Below are 17,420 nucleotides of genomic sequence, written 5' to 3' on the forward strand. Positions count from 1 at the left end.
TCATTGTTTCTGCAAGGAATGGGCCCATTGATAAATGACATGCGTGTGTGCCGTAGACCATAGGTTCTCAAACTCGGGTACTGCTGTGGATCTGCACATATTTATTTTCTAGGAAAAAATAATATATTTTTTAATGTAAAACTAAATATAAATATCATTAGCTGCAACAGAATACCTTCGTGGTTACTATTTTTATGTTTCTGTGTGCAGTATGAAGGAAGTTAGAGGTAGTTTCACGAGGCAATGCTGTCGCTGTTTCTGGTTCATCCGACTCTGGGGAAGTAGATAAAAAGTGGCTTCATTGCCAAAATCTCAAACTATCCCTTTGATATGAACGAAATGATTACTTTAAAAGTCAATTATAATTCACCAGATGATAGGACAATACCTGATTTCCTGGGAAATCACAGAGAATAATGCAAGACGACACTTTTTCATGATTGCGTTTTAATGGTCATAAATGTCATTCCAGAAACAGAAGGGAAGAAAAAAATATTGGAAATATAACGTTTTGTCAGCAGGAAGGAACCTCCGTTTTAGAATGTTGGTGGTCCAGGGTCCACGTGGAATTAGATGTACGGCCTAACATGTGGGTTATGTTCATTACCTGGATATGTTAACAAATTGGGACGTTGGATGGTTCATCTATCACACTGGTCAGTTGCATTCATTCAGCAGCTGATGCTTGTAATCAGTAGGAGAAAAAATTTGAGATTTTTAAAACTTATTTGTCTTACTCATGGGTAAACATTTATACTGAAACTTTTCACTTTACGGGAGTCAACATTCTCTCAAAATCAGTGCACCATTTACTTGAATACTATACAGTATATTCAATGTCAATCATTCTGTAATACCAACATGTGACTTTAATAATAGTAGAGAAGCTCAATGGTTTGCAACAAATGGGGATGATCAGATGAAGTATTTTTCTATAAAAGGCTCACGGCACTATCTGAATGTAGAATCAATATCCCTTTTAGTCTGCATTAAAGGACAAACATGATAAGCAAAACCATATAAAGGCTTTACAATCATTAGTAAAATGGCCATTCATTTTGTAACAATTATTTTCACAACTTGTCTCAAGAATACTCCATGGTAATCAAAACCAAATTTCTTTCACTGCAATTTTCAGAAACCACAATATTGTTACTTTGTGAATGACCTTGATCTTTGAAAACTCACAGTTAATATCACTGGCCAGCTCTTCACATAACATGAATCCTTTCTCATCCATCTCCTCATATCGAGACAATAATCAATACCATCCACTTCAGTCTTTTCATGCCTCTGATCAAAACCTTTTTATTTCTGTACTGAAATCTACATTCATATTTTAATTTGGTTGAGTAGGCTTTCTTTCTCCTTATAGTGTACTAACATGATACTGTCAAAATGAGGTCTATTCAAAATGGCAGCCTTACAATCAAGTATCCCCTTATTGGCTGCATTTACACAGGCAGCCCAATTCTGATCTTTATCCACTAATTGGTCTTCTGACCAATCAGATCAGCTCTTTCGCAAATAATTGAACAAAATATCTGAATTGGATTGACTATGTAAACAGAACCATAGTGTTACAGGAATCACAAAAAAATAAGGTTTCAATAGGTGGGGAATGAACAGAATCAACAATCCCGGTCATGGGATGGGCGGCAGGTAGCCTAGCAGTTAAGAGAGTCGGGCCAGTAACTGGAAAGTTGCTGGTTTGAATCCCAGAGACTGTCGATGTGCCCTAGAGCAACCCTAACCCTAAATTAGGCAACCCTAACCCTAAGTGCTCATGTAAATTGCTCTGGATAAGAGCTAAATAACTCAAATGTAGAAAAAGGGAGGTGAAAAAAGGGAGGATCCCACTGTCAAATCAAAACAAAGTTACACAGAAGGAAGCAAGACTAAAACAGAAGCTACATATACCCAACAAAGACCATACAAAAACACATTAACGTTAAGACGCTTCGGAATGATTTCAGCTCGGCAAAACAACTGTCATGGGACCACCTATAAATGCCCATTCCCTCCATCGCATTCAAGACATTCAATTCATATATTATTTTTTATTTATTAAGTTCTGCAATTAAATGTCATGGATACTTATGATACCCCACAACAATAAGAAAATAGGTGTTTTAAATTGGTCCATGAGGTAAAATGTAAAAAAAAATATTATATATTACACAAAAAGCTTCAGGAGGCTATCAGGAGGTCATTTTAAAGTAAAGAGAAAAACAGCTATGGAACACAAAATGGAGGGTTGCAATGAAAACTCCCTGTAAACCTTTTGTGTAATAAGTGGAATTAACACAAGACCATTGGAACAGAAAGGCATGATGATCTACTGGTAGAGAGAGCGAGGTGGTGAGCTTACCGTCCTTAAACAACACACACACACACCTCTGTGTTTCGGCATCTCACTATCTACCTAAAGAACCACATCATTGAGAAAATATTTACACTTAAGTGAGGACTATCATTGACAGAGAAAACAAAAAAAAGACCAAACATATTGCACAATTCCACATGGCAAAAAAGCAACCAGATGAAATCCCTATATTCTCTATTTGTCTCCTATGTTGCCGTGGGGGGGCGGGGGGGGGGGGGGGGGGCAGTTATGAGCAAGTGTAATTTGTTTTGCCGTCCGCAGAGCAAGGCGCTTACGGTAGAGGGCTTGTGGAGGAAGGAGGAGTCTTGTTAGTGGGAGAATGGTTCTGTCAAGAAGCAACAGCAGCATGAACTCTTGGAGAGAACGCTGCAGAAAGGTCTGTCCAAGGAGTGTAAAGGAATAAGAGCCGTGTCCACAGCAACAAAGTCTACGGGGTTCCAGTGGCCATAGAGTCCCCAACATCTCCGAATGGATGGAGCCTGGTTGGTGACCATCTGGTCTTCTCTGTGATTGTCTCTGTCGTCATATCCATCCCTCCGATCTTCCAAGCTTTTGAACCACTGGTCTTCCACCCATGCCACCCTTTGCATGTGGTGGCAGTGTCTTATAAATGGGCAATGATGTTGAACTGCAGATGAGAAATAAAGTACGGTGCCCTTTTCTCAACGGCAGGAGGGTTGGCAGACCTCTCTAAGGGGGGGGGGGGGGGGGGGGGGGCAACCCTCAAGGACCCAATATGGGCCCTGTCCAGTAAGTCTTAGAAGAGGGCTTTGCTGCCTTGGTTCTCAAACTCGGACCAGGCGTCGTTGAGCTCCATGAAGATCAATGTAGCGTAATCTTCGTAGGGCTTTCCGGCGGCCTGCAAGGAACGAGTTTCAAGTGCGGTTAGCGTTCACAGATCAAGAACTTGCCATTGCTTTCAAGCCCACAATACTAAACTTTAATCCCAGCCATTCATGTACAGCAATCAGTCTTCAACCGTACACAAAGAGCATGCATTCACCACAGGGTGAGTTGAGGCAATTGTGACTAACCGATAGACCTATTTAATTGTGTGTAAAATCACATTGATGTTACCTTATCTGGGTGCACCACCAGCGCAGCTTTCCTGTAGTACCTCTTAACCTGGTCTGGAGTGACTAGGTCTGCAATGTTTACGGGCTTCCAGCGCGTCTCGCCCTCCCACAGGACTGTATGAAGCGTGGAGAGGAGGGACCGGATGTTCCTCTCCTTCCCCTCAATCCAATCCAGGATCTTGGTTTGGAACAAGGATCACAAACCACAATCACTCAGAACAGGTTCAAAGATTTAAAACTCGACTAGAAATATACACGCATAGAATGAACTATCTCCCAGTGTAGAGATACATACACCAAGGGACAGTTTCCCAGACGAGGACTGAGTCTACTCCTGGGCTGTATTCATTAGTGCACTCTGTAGCAAAGCACTTTGAAAATTGAAAACTTTTTCAATTAAATCAATCATTTATTACTGGACAAATGTAGGTAGGTCCCTCCACGTCTTGTTTGCTTCCGTTTACTTCCTAGTGAATACACCCCTGGACTGAAAAGCATTAGAAATGGAGAATCTCAGTCTTGGCCAAGGCAATCTGTGTCCAAGAAGGAGGCCCTTCTGTATATTTGGGAGGCGGCATGCTGGTGCTACCTGCAGTTTGAGGGGGTCCATGTTCTTTGAGAGCTCCTGTTTCCTCATCTCTGCGATGGTCCTGGGTCCACTCTTGTCAAATAGCTTGGAGGCAAAACCCTGAGTGGAGAGCAGGTCTTCAAAGTCGTCCTCTTTGACTTTGGGTTTTGGACCTGGAACATATAGTCACAGAGCAAAGATCCTCAATTAGACGGGGAAAGAAAGAGCAGAGACCGGGTTTTCTACACAGAGGCTGTCATTAATTAGACATGCTCAGATAGTGATGTGATTGGTTGTCTCACCAAATCCTGGGCCCCTGACGCCTCTCTCCTCTCGGCCCCCGATCACACTGAAGTTAAGGTTGTAGTTGGGCTTGGGTGGCTGTGCTTTGGGGGCGGCAGCACTGGGGGCCATCCAAGGCTTGCTTTGGCCAGCAGAGGGCCGGCCAGACTGCTGCCACTGCTGCCCAGCACTCTTGGTGGAGGCCCCACTCTTAGGGTTGAAGCCTGGGCCTGAGAAACTGCCACTGGAGGAACCTGGAAATAAAATATTTATATACATGAGATGATAACTGATTTACAGCCCATGGATAGTACAGCCCACTGTCTAAGTGTAACATGGTACCAGGAGTCACTGGCGTCTGTTTTACCTGGAAGCGTAGGACCCAGTTTCCCCAAGTCTGCAAACGGGTCGAAGCTCTGAGACTTTGCTTTGGAGAAGGAAGACACTCCGGGAGCTGGAATTCCAAGAGGGACAAAAAACTCAGTGCATATCTGCTAGAGTTGTTACGGTGTTAAATCCTAGATTAACAGCCCCAGTAGCTACTACCTACCTGGGAAGGCTGGCTTATGGGAGGAGGCGGCGGACATGCTCCCACTCGATGCCCAGCTGTCCCACCCGCCAAGCAGGTCTGGTTGGCTGGCGGACGAAGTCATCTTAGGGGGATTGTTGGTCAGCTTGTCTGTCGAGAGAGAACATTGAATGAATGGAAGTGGACATGGGAGTTGTAGTTCTATTCTAATACATATTACTGGTGTCTTACTGAGGTTGAAAAGGCTGGAGTTGGAGGTGGGCGTGGGGTTAGTGTTGGTGTCGGAGCTCAGCAGGTCCCCAAACAGGTCGGGTCCGGACTGGCTGGATGAAGATCCCATCCCGAACAGGTCAAACAGGTCATTTTCTGCTGTGGGACAAAAATAGCCAGGAATACGTGTCAGAGGGGATCGGCTGCATGAAAACGATACAAATAGTAATATGCTACCACTTCTACTGACACCAAGGCAGAAAGGGGTCACATCGATAAGATGCTTACGTTTGGGGGTGGCCGAGTCTGGTGGTGCAGCGGGGTTACTGAAGAAGAGGTCCTCCTGGGCACCTCCGTCCTCAATCAGGTTGTTGGAGCTGCCCTGCTGAGCGTTGCTGCTGGGCGTGGAGGCAAACAGGTCGTTGAGAAGGTCACTGTTACTAGACGAGGCCTTCATGCCGACTGCTGCCGTGGAGGGTTGTGGGGGGGCGGTGGAGCTGAGGTCGGAGGTGAGACCCAGCAGGTCAGCCGTGTCGCTGGGCCCCGCGGACTCCTGGGGTGTGGCGGCAGCCTGGAACTCAGCGTTGAACAGGGACTCGCTAGGCTCCCTGGAGAGGGGTTCGCCGGCCAGGCCGGAGTAGGACTCCTCGTCCACGGAGGCGTCACTGAGCTCGTCCTGGTCGTCAATGGTGCCTCCCAGGCTGTCCGAAGCGTCCGCTCCATGTCCACTCCCATCTACATGACAGAGACTCGTCAAAAAAGGCTTAGGGCAGGAGTATTATTATCTGGACCCGGAACCTTCCACTGCTGATTGTCATTCTCCTCATATCAAGGACTGATTTAGACATGGGAGACCAGGTGGGGACAAATAATTATCAGGTAGAACAGAAAACCAGCAGTACTCCAGACCCAGATTTGATCCCTGGTTTAGGGCAATGGCAGCTTTCAAGTATTTTCAATACAATCAACCAGCTAACATGCAGTTGGCCCTTGCAAATGTAATCAAAATAACAATTTTTAGCAATAGTTTATGCACTAGAAAGTGTGCTCGTCGACAGGAGACATACCATCCCAATCCAAAGTCTGGAAGAAGTTGTTGGCATTGGTATCGGTGCTCTGGTGAGATTCTGCTTCCATGGTTGAGCTATCAGGAGTCTGTTCCAACGGAGGCGACGCGGTGTCGTAGAAAGAACCGGAGAAAGAGCCCGGTTGCCGGGGAAGCTCTGGTTTGCCTATGGGAGAGGGAGGGACAGAACATGAGTTAGGTACCTCGAGGACCACATCGGTACTTCGAAATTCAACAGAGGACTACGCAGATTATTTTTTTGACTGACAAGACAGCCGTGAAACCCACCAAACTTGGTGAGGATCTCCTGCTGCTCGTCCCGGCTGGAGAAAAGGATCTTTGGGTTGAGGCCCTTTGTGGCAAAGTTGTCCCAGGGTGGAGTCTTGTTGCTCGGCCTGTCGCAGGGATCCACCTCCATATCCAGGTGGACCTGGAAGAGGTCCGGGTATTTCTCCTGGATGTCAGTGGCGTCCAGGTCATACCTGTTGGAGGAAGAACGACGACGGACAGTTATCTAGTCAATTAGAGGTCAAGTCATTTGATTTAAAAGTGTCCTGGGCTATCGTCACACACATGCACCTGCCTGGACAGAGGGTAGTGGCTTAGATTCTATGGATGGTGGTACCTACTTTGCAAACTTGACCGTGGTGGCGTTCTGGGGCACAAACCCTGTGTGAAACTGAATCTGGAACATCTTCATGGAAGCCATCTAGTCAACATACACACAGCAAGACACCCACGTGACTTCATAGTAGCAGAGAAACACCCCTTTGGTCGGGTTCCAGGCTGACTATACGGCAGACGCGCGTGCCAGATCTCACAACACCTGGATAGGTGTTTAACATATCAGCTAACCGCATCGTATGATATAGCAATCTGATGCTTGAGGGCGCAGTCCAGGATGTGGCACACCATTGTTCGATACAATGCAACGTCTGCAATGTAGTCGGCCTGGAACGCAACGTTTATCTCTGGATCAACTCAAGTACAACAGGCCTCATTGGATAAGCTCCTTTTCATTACATTAGAAAAAGTCTGATTAGGGCATTTAACTATGATGTATGGACGCATGTCCTTAGGACCGTCACTGACTTTAACCGAATTGCACAAACAAACTTCACTGAATGCAAACTAACTCTGGGTCCGTCCCTGCTGTGGCCCCTACCTTGGCCTGAAGGCGGCCCCCCAGGGTTGAGCGGGCATGGAAGATGACCACCAGCACATCCCCCTGCACCGTCACGTTCAAGGGGATCTCAGCCCGTCCGTCCTCCAGCTTAAAGTCCCTGCAGAGAGAAAGGGCGAGAGAGAGAAATGTCTATAACACACTATGGACCCTGGTCAAAAGTAGTGCACTAAATAGGGAATAGGGTGTCATTTGGGACCAATCAAATTAAGTCCTGCATCATGTGACCTACTTCATCTTGTCGTACTCCCCGGAGGTGGTGGCCACGCGCTCGTCTCCCACGTACACCTCGCAGAAGGGCCGGCAGCCACTCTTCTGCTTGTTGAAGAGAGGCACAGGCGTCATGGTGATGGAGCGGATGAGGATGGGTCTGCTGTGCGGGGTGATGGGCTCGTCAGCCATCATGTCACACATGTACTCCATGTACCTGCAGCGGGGGCCAATCAACAGTCAGCAGCAGCGTGTCAACAGGAGCCAATCAAACAATCCTTCACCGGCCCGACGACCAATCAAAAGCGTGCACTGAACATCTCAACACATTTGAACCCTGAACTGGGCGTCACAGAATCTCTGCCCGATTCAAGATCATAGTAAATAAAATTAAAAGTAGCCTTGTTTGAGTCAGAACGGCCCATAGGGCAGGAGACAATATTCTGTAAAGCATCCGCATACCTAGGTTCAGTTTGCTCCTAGCAGAACTGGGCTAGGCGAAGTGCAAGTCTTATGTTTAGGCCGCTGCTACTCTCTGTTATTATCTATGCATAGTCACTTAATAACTCTACCTACATGTACATATTACCTCAATTACCTTGACTAACCGGTGCCCCCGCATCAGTACCCCCTGTATATAGTCTCGCTATTGTTATTTTACCGCTGCTCTTTAATGACTTGTTCCTTTTATTTCTTATTCTTATTTTTTTAAACTACATTGTTGGTTAAGGGCTTGTAAGTAAGCATTTCACTAAGTTCTACACCTGTTGTATTCGGCGCATGTGACTAATAAAATTTGATTTGTCTCTCATACTCCCTTAAAGAGCTTTGCTTAGAAAACAAGAAAGAAGCAGTAATATTACTGTTGTTTGTCTCTCTTGAGCAACATAGCCAAAAGCACTTCTTCAAAATAGTCTGAATTCATCAAATCAAAATGTTTATTTGTCACATACGCCAAATTCAACAGGTGTAGACCTTATTGAAATGCTTACTTACAAGCCCTTAACCAACAATATTTAAAAAAAAGTTAAAAATAGAAAATTAAAGTAACAAATAATTAAAGAGCAGCAGTAAAATAACAATAGCGAGGCTATACACAGGGGGTACCAGGAGAAAATTGACTTAAGGCTGGATGACTTGCCCAGGAGCACCTACCTCTTGTGGGAAGGAGAGATCCCCGGGGGACAACGTTTCATACTGAACATGTACACGGCCGCCTCAGCCGTGGTGAAGAGGCGGCAGAAACACAGGAAGGAGCACACCGCCACAGCCGAGGCCGCCCGCCCGTCCTACAAGCACACGAGACAAGGGGGATCATGGGGGACTAAGAGTACAAGTTCTCGGGTTGGTCTGCATTTCAGACAGACTACCAATTACGTGAGGAAAAGGTGATTTAAAAAAGGTATATAAATGCCACCAAGTTATGGTGAGTACTTTGTGTGTCCCAGTGCAGTGTGAGTGAGTGTAAGGGTGTATGTGCTCACCAGGCAGTGGACTACAGCGATGTTCCTCTGGTCCTGTTTCAGCCACAGGTGCATGTTCTTACAGAGGATGTAGAGGCTCCTCAGGTTGGGTGCCCGCCGGGCCTGCCAGCCACACTCCGACACCTACGGCAGAACAAGGAAAAGCTATTAGGAAGTCTATTTTCAAATAGGTGTCTGTCTAATGACTATACCTAAAACTGAACTTTAACTTTGACAGATTGCAAAATTCCCTCAAATAAATCAGGGACGCACAAACCAGCGCACCAGTAGAATCGTTCCACAAAACCCTCCTTTCTCTACCTAATAGTAAATAAATAGTAAATATTGGTCATACTCTGTCTGGTGGTGGGCTGCCTTACCCTGTTGTGGAAGCGGGTGGGTCTGTAAGAGCGCTTGGTCAGGTTGTAGACGGCGTAGTGTCCTGCGTGACGGCCATCCAGGAAGAGACGCACATCCTCCATGTTGTTCTTAATGGCAGACTCCACTCCCTCCGCCGGGAAGGACATGACTGAGCGTACACACACACACATTACACGTTACACGTTACACAACGTTACACAAGAGAACAGAGTAAACCATCACATTACTTCACTTAGTCTTTTGAAAACACTACAGATGGATGAGCTTCAATTCTGCTCAGAGACATAGAACCATGAGCATTATTTTTTATTTTGTCATATTCAAGGACAAGCCACAAAGCAACACAGTTTAGAAGGTGATCAAAGACAATACAAATCAATAATATAGTTTACAATGAGTAGTCTGGTCCCAGATCTAGTTGGGCTATCATGTCAACTCCTTGTCATACCAAACAAGACAACACAAAACTGATCTAGGAAAAGGCTAGAATGAGGGTACATACCTGCTATTCTAGAGGTGATGTAGGAGATATCCAGGTCTCCCTTTGTGTAACTGTGAGGAGAAACACACAATGGGTACAATTCAGATCTGTTGTTACAAACAAAGAGGACACTTGGTTCCCGGACAACGCTGAACAAAGGCCAGGAACAACAAAAAAAAAAATGGACAATCTAGTTGCCAAATTTCAAAAGGGTATTCTGGTTGTATCCCAATATCTCCTCCTTCCTCCTGTAGTGTGGACTCATTGACTACTTCCCATAAATTAAAATAAAAAAGGGTTGGATTGGCATAGGGAGTTTGCATACATCAGTCATTTACCTGTGAACAAGTGCACACTTCGAGAGAGAGAGAGAGAGAGAGAGAGAGAGAAAATTGGGATACACACCGACTATATTTAGTTGTGTGTAGAAGCATTTCACTGCAATGGCACATTTTATCTCACTATCATCGCACATTGTCAATGACAGACTTTTAAAAAACTAGATTAAAATACTGTACTTTTTCCACCGCAAATCTACAGTCTAAACTGAAGAAAACTAGTAGGATCTATGGGATTAAAAAGAACAGCCACAGATGTAGGCGAGTTAGAAAAATGAACGTTGGTGAGATGTTGGTTTTTAGTAGGCGGTGGAGGATTAGAATTCAAACCATGTTTCAACTCAAACCCCATATTCACCTTATGCTGCCAACATGGGATTATGGACACAGCAGCGTGAATATGTTGCAGACTAAGGCCACAGGCGCACACACACACACACAGGAGATGAGGCGGGTACAAAGAGGGCGTGTAGTATCCCATATTTACCTGGGGCTACAGGAAGGAGTTTATAGGACCATGAGTTGTGGTAGAGGCAGAGTTCATAAAACAAAATCAGAAAAACACAAAACAGAACAAAAATGGGCAAACCAATGAATCAAAACAGGATGATTGGACAAGGGTGGGGTGAGTTATCAGATCCTAGAGAGAATGGTGTGTGTGAGTGTGTGGGTGTGTGTGTGGAGCTTGCATGGGCAGAGATATTTGCGACAATGCAGAAAGGGAGACACACTGCTCAGAAAGACTGTCAGGTTTTCAGTTTCGGAAATGTGGCGCCAGACATTTGACCTGCAACGTCTTAATTTACCGGATATTTGAGCATTTTACCGGACCCATATTCATTGGGTGCATAACCTGATTAGGGCGTCCACCCATGGTGCTCAGAATGACAGAAATCACATCTAGATTATGGTAATTCATATTCATAACAGAAAATGCAAGTCGACAATGTGCGGTCCTTCTAACCTAATTACAACGCGCGGTCCCTCTAACCTAATTACAACGCGCGGTCCTTCTAACCTAATTACAACGCGCGGTCCTTCTAACCTAATTACAACGCGCGGTCCTTCTAACCTAATTACAACGCGCGGTCCTTCTAACCTAATTACAACGCGCGGTCCTTCTAACCTAATTACAACGCGCGGTCCTTCTAACCTAATTACAACGCGCGGTCCTTCTAACCTAATTACAACGCGCGGCCCCTCTAACCTAATTACAACGCGCGGCCCCTCTAACCTAATTACAACGCGCGGTCCCTCTAACCTAATTACAACGCGCGGTCCCTCTAACCTAATTACAACGCGCGGTCCCTCTAACCTAATTACAACGCGCGGTCCCTCTAACCTAATTACAACGCGCGGTCCCTCTAACCTAATTACAACGCGCGGTCCCTCTAACCTAATTACAACGTGCGGTCCCTCTAACCTAATTACAACGCGCGGTCCCTCTAACCTAATTACAACGCGCGGTCCCTCTAACCTAATTACAACGCGCGGTCCCTCTAACCTAATTACAACGCGCGGTCCCTCTAACCTAATTACAACGTGCGGTCCCTCTAACCTAATTACAACGCGCGGTCCTTCTAACCTAATTACAATGTGCGGTCCTACTAACCTAATTACAACGCGCGGTCCTTCTAACCTAATTACAACGTGCGGTCCTTCTAACCTAATTACAACGTGCGGTCCTTCTAACCTAATTACAACGCGCGGTCCTTCTAACCTAATTACAACGTGCGGTCCTTCTAACCTAATTACAACGTGCGGCCCTGTAAAAATACACTGCTCAAAAAAATAAAGGGAACACTTAAACAACACAATGTAACTCCAAGTCAATCACACTTCTGTGAAATCAAACTGTTCACTTAGGAAGCAACCCTGATTGACAATAAATTTCACATGCTGATGTGCAAATGGAATAGACAACAGGTGGAAATTATAGGCAATTAGCAAGACACCCCCGAAAAAGGAGTGATTCTGCGGGTGGTGACCACAGACCACTTCTCAGTTCCTATGCTTCCTGGCTGATGTTTTGGTCAATTTTGAATGCTGGCGGTGCTCTCACTCTAGTGGTAGCATGAGACGGAGTCTACAACCCACACAAGTGGCTCAGGTAGTGCAGCTCATCGAGGATGGCACATCAATGCGAGCTGTGGCAAGAAGGTTTGCTGTGTCTGTCAGCGTAGTGTCCAGAGCATGGAGGCGCTACCAGAAGACAGGCCAGTACATCAGGAGAAGTGGAGGAGGCCGAAGGAGGGCAACAACCCAGCAGCAGGACCGCTACCTCCGCCTTTGTGCAAGGAGGATCAGGAGGAGCACTGCCAGAGCCCTGCAAAATGACCTCCAGCAGGCCACAAATGTGCATGTGTCTGCTCAAACGGTCAGAAACAGACTCCATGAAGGTGGTATGAGGGCCCGACGTGCACAGGTGGGGGTTGTGCTTACAGCCCAACACCGTGCAGGACGTTTGGCATTTGCCAGAGAACACCAAGTGGCAAATTCGCCACTGGCGCCCTGTGCTCTTCACAGATGAAAGCAGGTTCCCACTGAGCAAGCGACAGACGTGACAGAGTCTGGAGACGCCGTGGAGAACGTTCTGCTGCCTGCAACATCCTCCAGCATGACCGGTTTGGCGGTGGGTCAGTCATGGTGTGGGGTGGCATTTCTTTGGGGGGCCGCATTTCTTTGGGGGGCATTTTACCGGACCCATATTCATATATATATAATTTGTTTTACTTTTTTTTAATAAATTAGCAAACTTTTTTTTTTTTTTTTTTTTTTTACTTGTTTTTGCTTTGTCATTATGGGATATTGTTTGTAGATTGACGAGGAAATAAAACAATTTAGTCCATTTTACAATAAGGCTGCAACGTATGAAATTGTGGCAAAAGTCAAGGGGTCTGAATAATTTCCAAATGCATTGTATATTGTGATGTTTCTCAGTATAATGCATTGTGATGTTTCTCAGTATAATGCATTGTGATGTTTCTCAGTATAATGCATTGTGATGTTTCTCAGTATAATGCATTGTGATGTTTCTCAGTATAATGCATTGTGATGTTTCTCAGTATAATGCATTGTGATGTTTCTCAGTATAATGCATTGTGATGTTTCTCAGTATAATGCATTGTGATGTTTCTCAGTATAATGTATTGTGATGTTTCTCAGTATAATGTATTGTGATGTTTCTCAGTATAATGTATTGTGATGTTTCTCAGTATAATGTATTGTGATGTTTCTCAGTATAATTGTGATGTTTCTCAGTATAATGTATTGTGATGTTTCTCAGTATAATGTATTGTGATGTTTCTCAGTATAATATATTGTGATGTTTCTCAGTATAATTGTGATGTTTCTCAGTTCTAAAGTATTGCAGGTGTTTCTGAGCCGACTGTCTCTCACCTGGCCACAGACTGGATGACTTTAGAGGAGGTGTCTTTGATGTTGGTCAGAAAGCGTTCGGTTCCTCCCTTCAGGATGTCGAGAAAGCCCCCGCCCTGGTCCGGGTCCGCACCGTACACCCCTGAAACACACAGGAATGAGACAAAGTCATTGGTCAGCGCACAAAAGTGGTTTCACACATGAAGCATCTGGAAATAAACATTCCTTTCATAAGCTAATCATCAATTTACATTTATCACACAATCTGTGACGGGTGTCAAACATCCGGGCCACAGGTGGTTGAGTAAAAAATAAATAAACACATTAATAGATTCCTGGAGAGGGGTCAAGCACAATATACTTTAAAATGACTCATATCTAATCTTAAACTGTGTTTAAATGATAATGAACCTACATTCATTCAGTTTCTTGACTGTGTACTGCTTCTAATAATCTTCTAAATAAAAGGCTAGAGTCAGGGAGCTTAAAATTAATAATAATAACATTCATAATAATAATAATAACAACATCAACAATATGGATAGAGAACTACTTAATGCACATTTTGACTGCGAGGAAATACAACCAATTTTCAATGCGGCCTTCCAGACGTCATTGAAGACCAAATGCAGCACCCAGGGACCAAATTTGTTTGACACCCCTGAAATCTGTTCCCAAGTATTCCCTGCATAATAGAGAGACGTGATCGTATACAAATGTAAGCAAGGTTTGAAATGATTATGTTTTAGTCATGCATATCAGTTTGGGCTTCATCTGGTCAATTTACAGTCCACCCGACCATCCACTCAAGAAAGAAAAATTGTCCCGAGGCTGAATCTAGTTGATGAACCCTGGACTAGACAATAGGGTTTGACTAGGCAATAGGGTTTGACTTGACAACAGGGTTTGACTTGACAACAGGGTTTGACTAGACAATAGGGTTTGACATGAGTCTACAACTCATTGAATTGGGTCCTTTGTAATTTTTCTCTATGTTGTTTTTAGAGGGATGACATAACCTCTGAATTTATATTATAAAAACACATTTCTGCTGCGAAACATTTTGCTACAGTGTGCACTATTGAATACACGCCAGACAGTGCTTCATTTGTAATATGGGACGTGCTGGAACAAAAAATGAGCAGCGGCGTGGAGCCGCTTGCAGAAGTTGCACACATGGAGTACATTTTTTGTAGCCTTGAGTTCTGGGAAAATGTGGGCTTTAATAAATGCATTTCATGTAATTCTACATGACTGGAGACTTTCGCAGAATCTTTAATACCTCACAAAATTAATCAAAATGACAACCTACTTTGACACTGACAAACTGATCAATAACAACGACCTTGTCTTCAAATCCATCAATAGCCGAGGTGTGCATAGAAACACATTACTGTAGGTTACAATACGAGGAGGAAATTAGTCCAAAACATCTTCCCAGTTTCACTGACTCACACAATGTTGTGCAGCTCACTAAGCAGCCAAAAGCTTCTCTCTCTCTCTCGCTTTACTTTGTAAAACAATGCTGTTCACTCAATAGGCCAATTTTGAAGTTATTAACTTGGTAACATAAACAGATTAGTATTTTATTTTCAGGCGGATTCATTTGCTTTCCAACCTGTGTTTTCCAGCGATTGCATTTTAAATATTGCGAGAGGTCTGTTTTGGCTGCATGCTATTCACTGACAGATCTGACACGTGTTACCGACAGTAGGCAGGCCTAGGCAATTTTTTACAAATTAGCTACGGATCCTCTGTGGCTAAATTAAAGGTGTACTCTTGATGTAGAGCATTGGGAATTATTTCATTTCTTTCTTAACAGATTGCAAAGTGCTGCCACACCTCCCGCAGCTATTATTCTATTAGGAAATAAATGATGCCGTGCAATGCTGAAAAGATGAGAGTTACCGGCTCAGAGCACAGAGAGGGAGAGAGATCATAGAAAGTGAATCTCATTATAGTTCTGTGACAGATACAGGCGTGCATCTCTGGCACCACAGAAATGGTCTATATAGGTTACAATATTGCCATAAACCCGGGCCCGCCCAACATGAATCAGTTCTTACAATATCAGGCACATTTTCACATTACGTTTTATTTATTTTTTATTTATTTTTTAAATATTTTTTAAATAGAGCATGACAATTACAGAGGAATCCAAAATGTAACTACTCTGATTGCTTTTATTATGATTTTTACATTGCAAACAGTGAAAATAATTGTTCATGCCATAAGAGGTAGGCTACATGATCCTGGCAAATGGGCTTCGTGAACGAAAGACAACAAAACAGAGGTGCCGGAGGATCCGGCTCAAATGAAGCACTGACGCCAGGTGTGAATGAGTGCAGGAAGCATCTCACCACAGGGAGCCCCCAGTCTGTTCACCGGATGGCTGACTGCCAAAAGAGCAATCCTCTTAACTTCTTTGGGACTAGGGGGCAGTATTGAGTAGCTTGGATAATAAGGTGCCCAGAGTAAACTGCCTGCTACTCAGGCCCAGTAGCAGCAGCAGCAGTAGTAGCAGCAGCAGTAGCAGTACCAGCAGTAGTAGTAGCAGTACCAGCAGTAGCAGTACCAGCAGTAGTAGTAGCAGTACCAGCAGTAGTAGTAGCAGTACCAGCAGTAGTAGTACCAGCAGTAGTAGCAGTAGTAGCAGCAGCAGTAGTAGCAGTAGCAGTAATAGTAGTAGTAGCAGTAATAGTAGTAGTAGCAGCAGCAGTAGTAGTAACAGTTGTAGTAGCAGAGGTAGCAGTAGTAGTAACATTACTAGTAGTAGTAGTAGTAGTAGTAGTAGCAGTACCAGCAGTAGCAGTACCAGCAGTAGTAGTAGCAGTACCCGCAGTAGCAGCAGTAGTAGCAGCAGCAGTAATAGTAGCAGTAGCAGTAATAGTAGCAGTAGTAGTAACAGTTGTAGTAGCAGAGGTAGCAGTAGTAGTAACATTACTAGTAGTAGTAACAGTTGTAGTAGCAGAGGTAGCAGTAGTAGTAACGTTACTAGTAGTAGTAGCAGCAGTAGTAGCAGTAGCAGTAGTAGTAACAGTTGTAGTAGCAGAGGTAGCAGTAACATTACTAGTAGTAGTAGCAGCAGTAGTAGTAACATTACTAGTAGTAGTAGCAGCAGCAGTAGTAATATTACTAGTAGTAGCAGAGGTAGCAGTAACATTACTAGTAGTAGTAGTAGTAGCAGTAGCAGTACCAGCAGTAGCAGTACCAGCAGTAGTAGTAGCAGTACCCGCAGTAGCAGCAGTAGTAGCAGCAGCAGTAGTAGCAGTAGCAGTAATAGTAGTAGTAGCAGTAATAGTAGCAGTAGTAGTAACAGTTGTAGTAGCAGATGTAGCAGTAGTAGTAACATTACTAGTAGTAGTAGCAGCAGTAGTAGTAGTAGCAGTAACAGTTGTAGTAGCAGAGGTAGCAGTAACATTACTAGTAGTAGTAGCAGCAGTAGTAGTAACATTACCAGTAGTAGTAGCAGCAGCAGTAGTAACATTACTACTAGTAGTAGTAGCAGCAGTAGTAGTAACATTACCAGTAGTAGTAACATTACTAGTAGTAGTAGCAGCAGTAGCAGTAGTAACATTACTAGTAGTAGTAGCAGCAGTAGCAGTAGTAACATTACTAGTAGTAGTAGCAGTAGTAGTAGTAACATTACTAGTAGTAGTAACATTACTAGTAGTAGTAGTAGCAGCAGTAGTAGTAGTAGAGGTAGCAGTAGTAGTAGTAGTAGTAGTAACATTACTAGTAGTAGTAGTAGCAGTAGTAGTAGTAGTAACAGTTGTAGTAGCAGAGGTAGCAGTAGTAGTAACATTACTAGTAGTAGTAGTAGCAGTAGTAGTAGTAGTAGTAGTAGCAGTAGTAGTAACATTACTACT

At 44.2% G+C, this 17,420-nt stretch overlaps 1 protein-coding gene across 2 annotated transcripts in view; it reads right to left on the reverse strand.

Annotated features, from left to right (window-relative positions):
• Positions 1–430: 430 nt before the first annotated feature.
• gak (cyclin G associated kinase) overlaps positions 431–17,420 on the reverse strand; it is a 37,199-nt gene continuing 20,209 nt past the window's right edge. For both annotated transcript variants that reach the window (XM_055918553.1, XM_055918554.1), the window contains 18 exons: positions 13,573–13,693; positions 9,857–9,906; positions 9,354–9,502; positions 8,995–9,117; positions 8,666–8,799; positions 7,533–7,727; positions 7,283–7,400; positions 6,747–6,826; positions 6,406–6,599; positions 6,119–6,283; positions 5,340–5,786; positions 5,073–5,210; positions 4,863–4,991; positions 4,680–4,766; positions 4,333–4,566; positions 4,052–4,203; positions 3,464–3,640; positions 431–3,245 (listed from right to left, as the gene is read on the reverse strand). In XM_055918553.1, the coding sequence (XP_055774528.1) occupies positions 3,144–3,245; positions 3,464–3,640; positions 4,052–4,203; positions 4,333–4,566; positions 4,680–4,766; positions 4,863–4,991; positions 5,073–5,210; positions 5,340–5,786; positions 6,119–6,283; positions 6,406–6,599; positions 6,747–6,826; positions 7,283–7,400; positions 7,533–7,727; positions 8,666–8,799; positions 8,995–9,117; positions 9,354–9,502; positions 9,857–9,906; positions 13,573–13,693 (2,795 nt within the window). In that variant the 3' untranslated portion in view covers positions 431–3,143. The remainder of the gene's footprint in view (positions 3,246–3,463; positions 3,641–4,051; positions 4,204–4,332; positions 4,567–4,679; positions 4,767–4,862; positions 4,992–5,072; positions 5,211–5,339; positions 5,787–6,118; positions 6,284–6,405; positions 6,600–6,746; positions 6,827–7,282; positions 7,401–7,532; positions 7,728–8,665; positions 8,800–8,994; positions 9,118–9,353; positions 9,503–9,856; positions 9,907–13,572; positions 13,694–17,420) is intronic.

The sequence above is a fragment of the Salvelinus fontinalis genome, chromosome 4 (genome assembly GCF_029448725.1).
Source record: "Salvelinus fontinalis isolate EN_2023a chromosome 4, ASM2944872v1, whole genome shotgun sequence".
Taxonomy (NCBI): Eukaryota; Metazoa; Chordata; class Actinopteri; order Salmoniformes; family Salmonidae; genus Salvelinus; species Salvelinus fontinalis.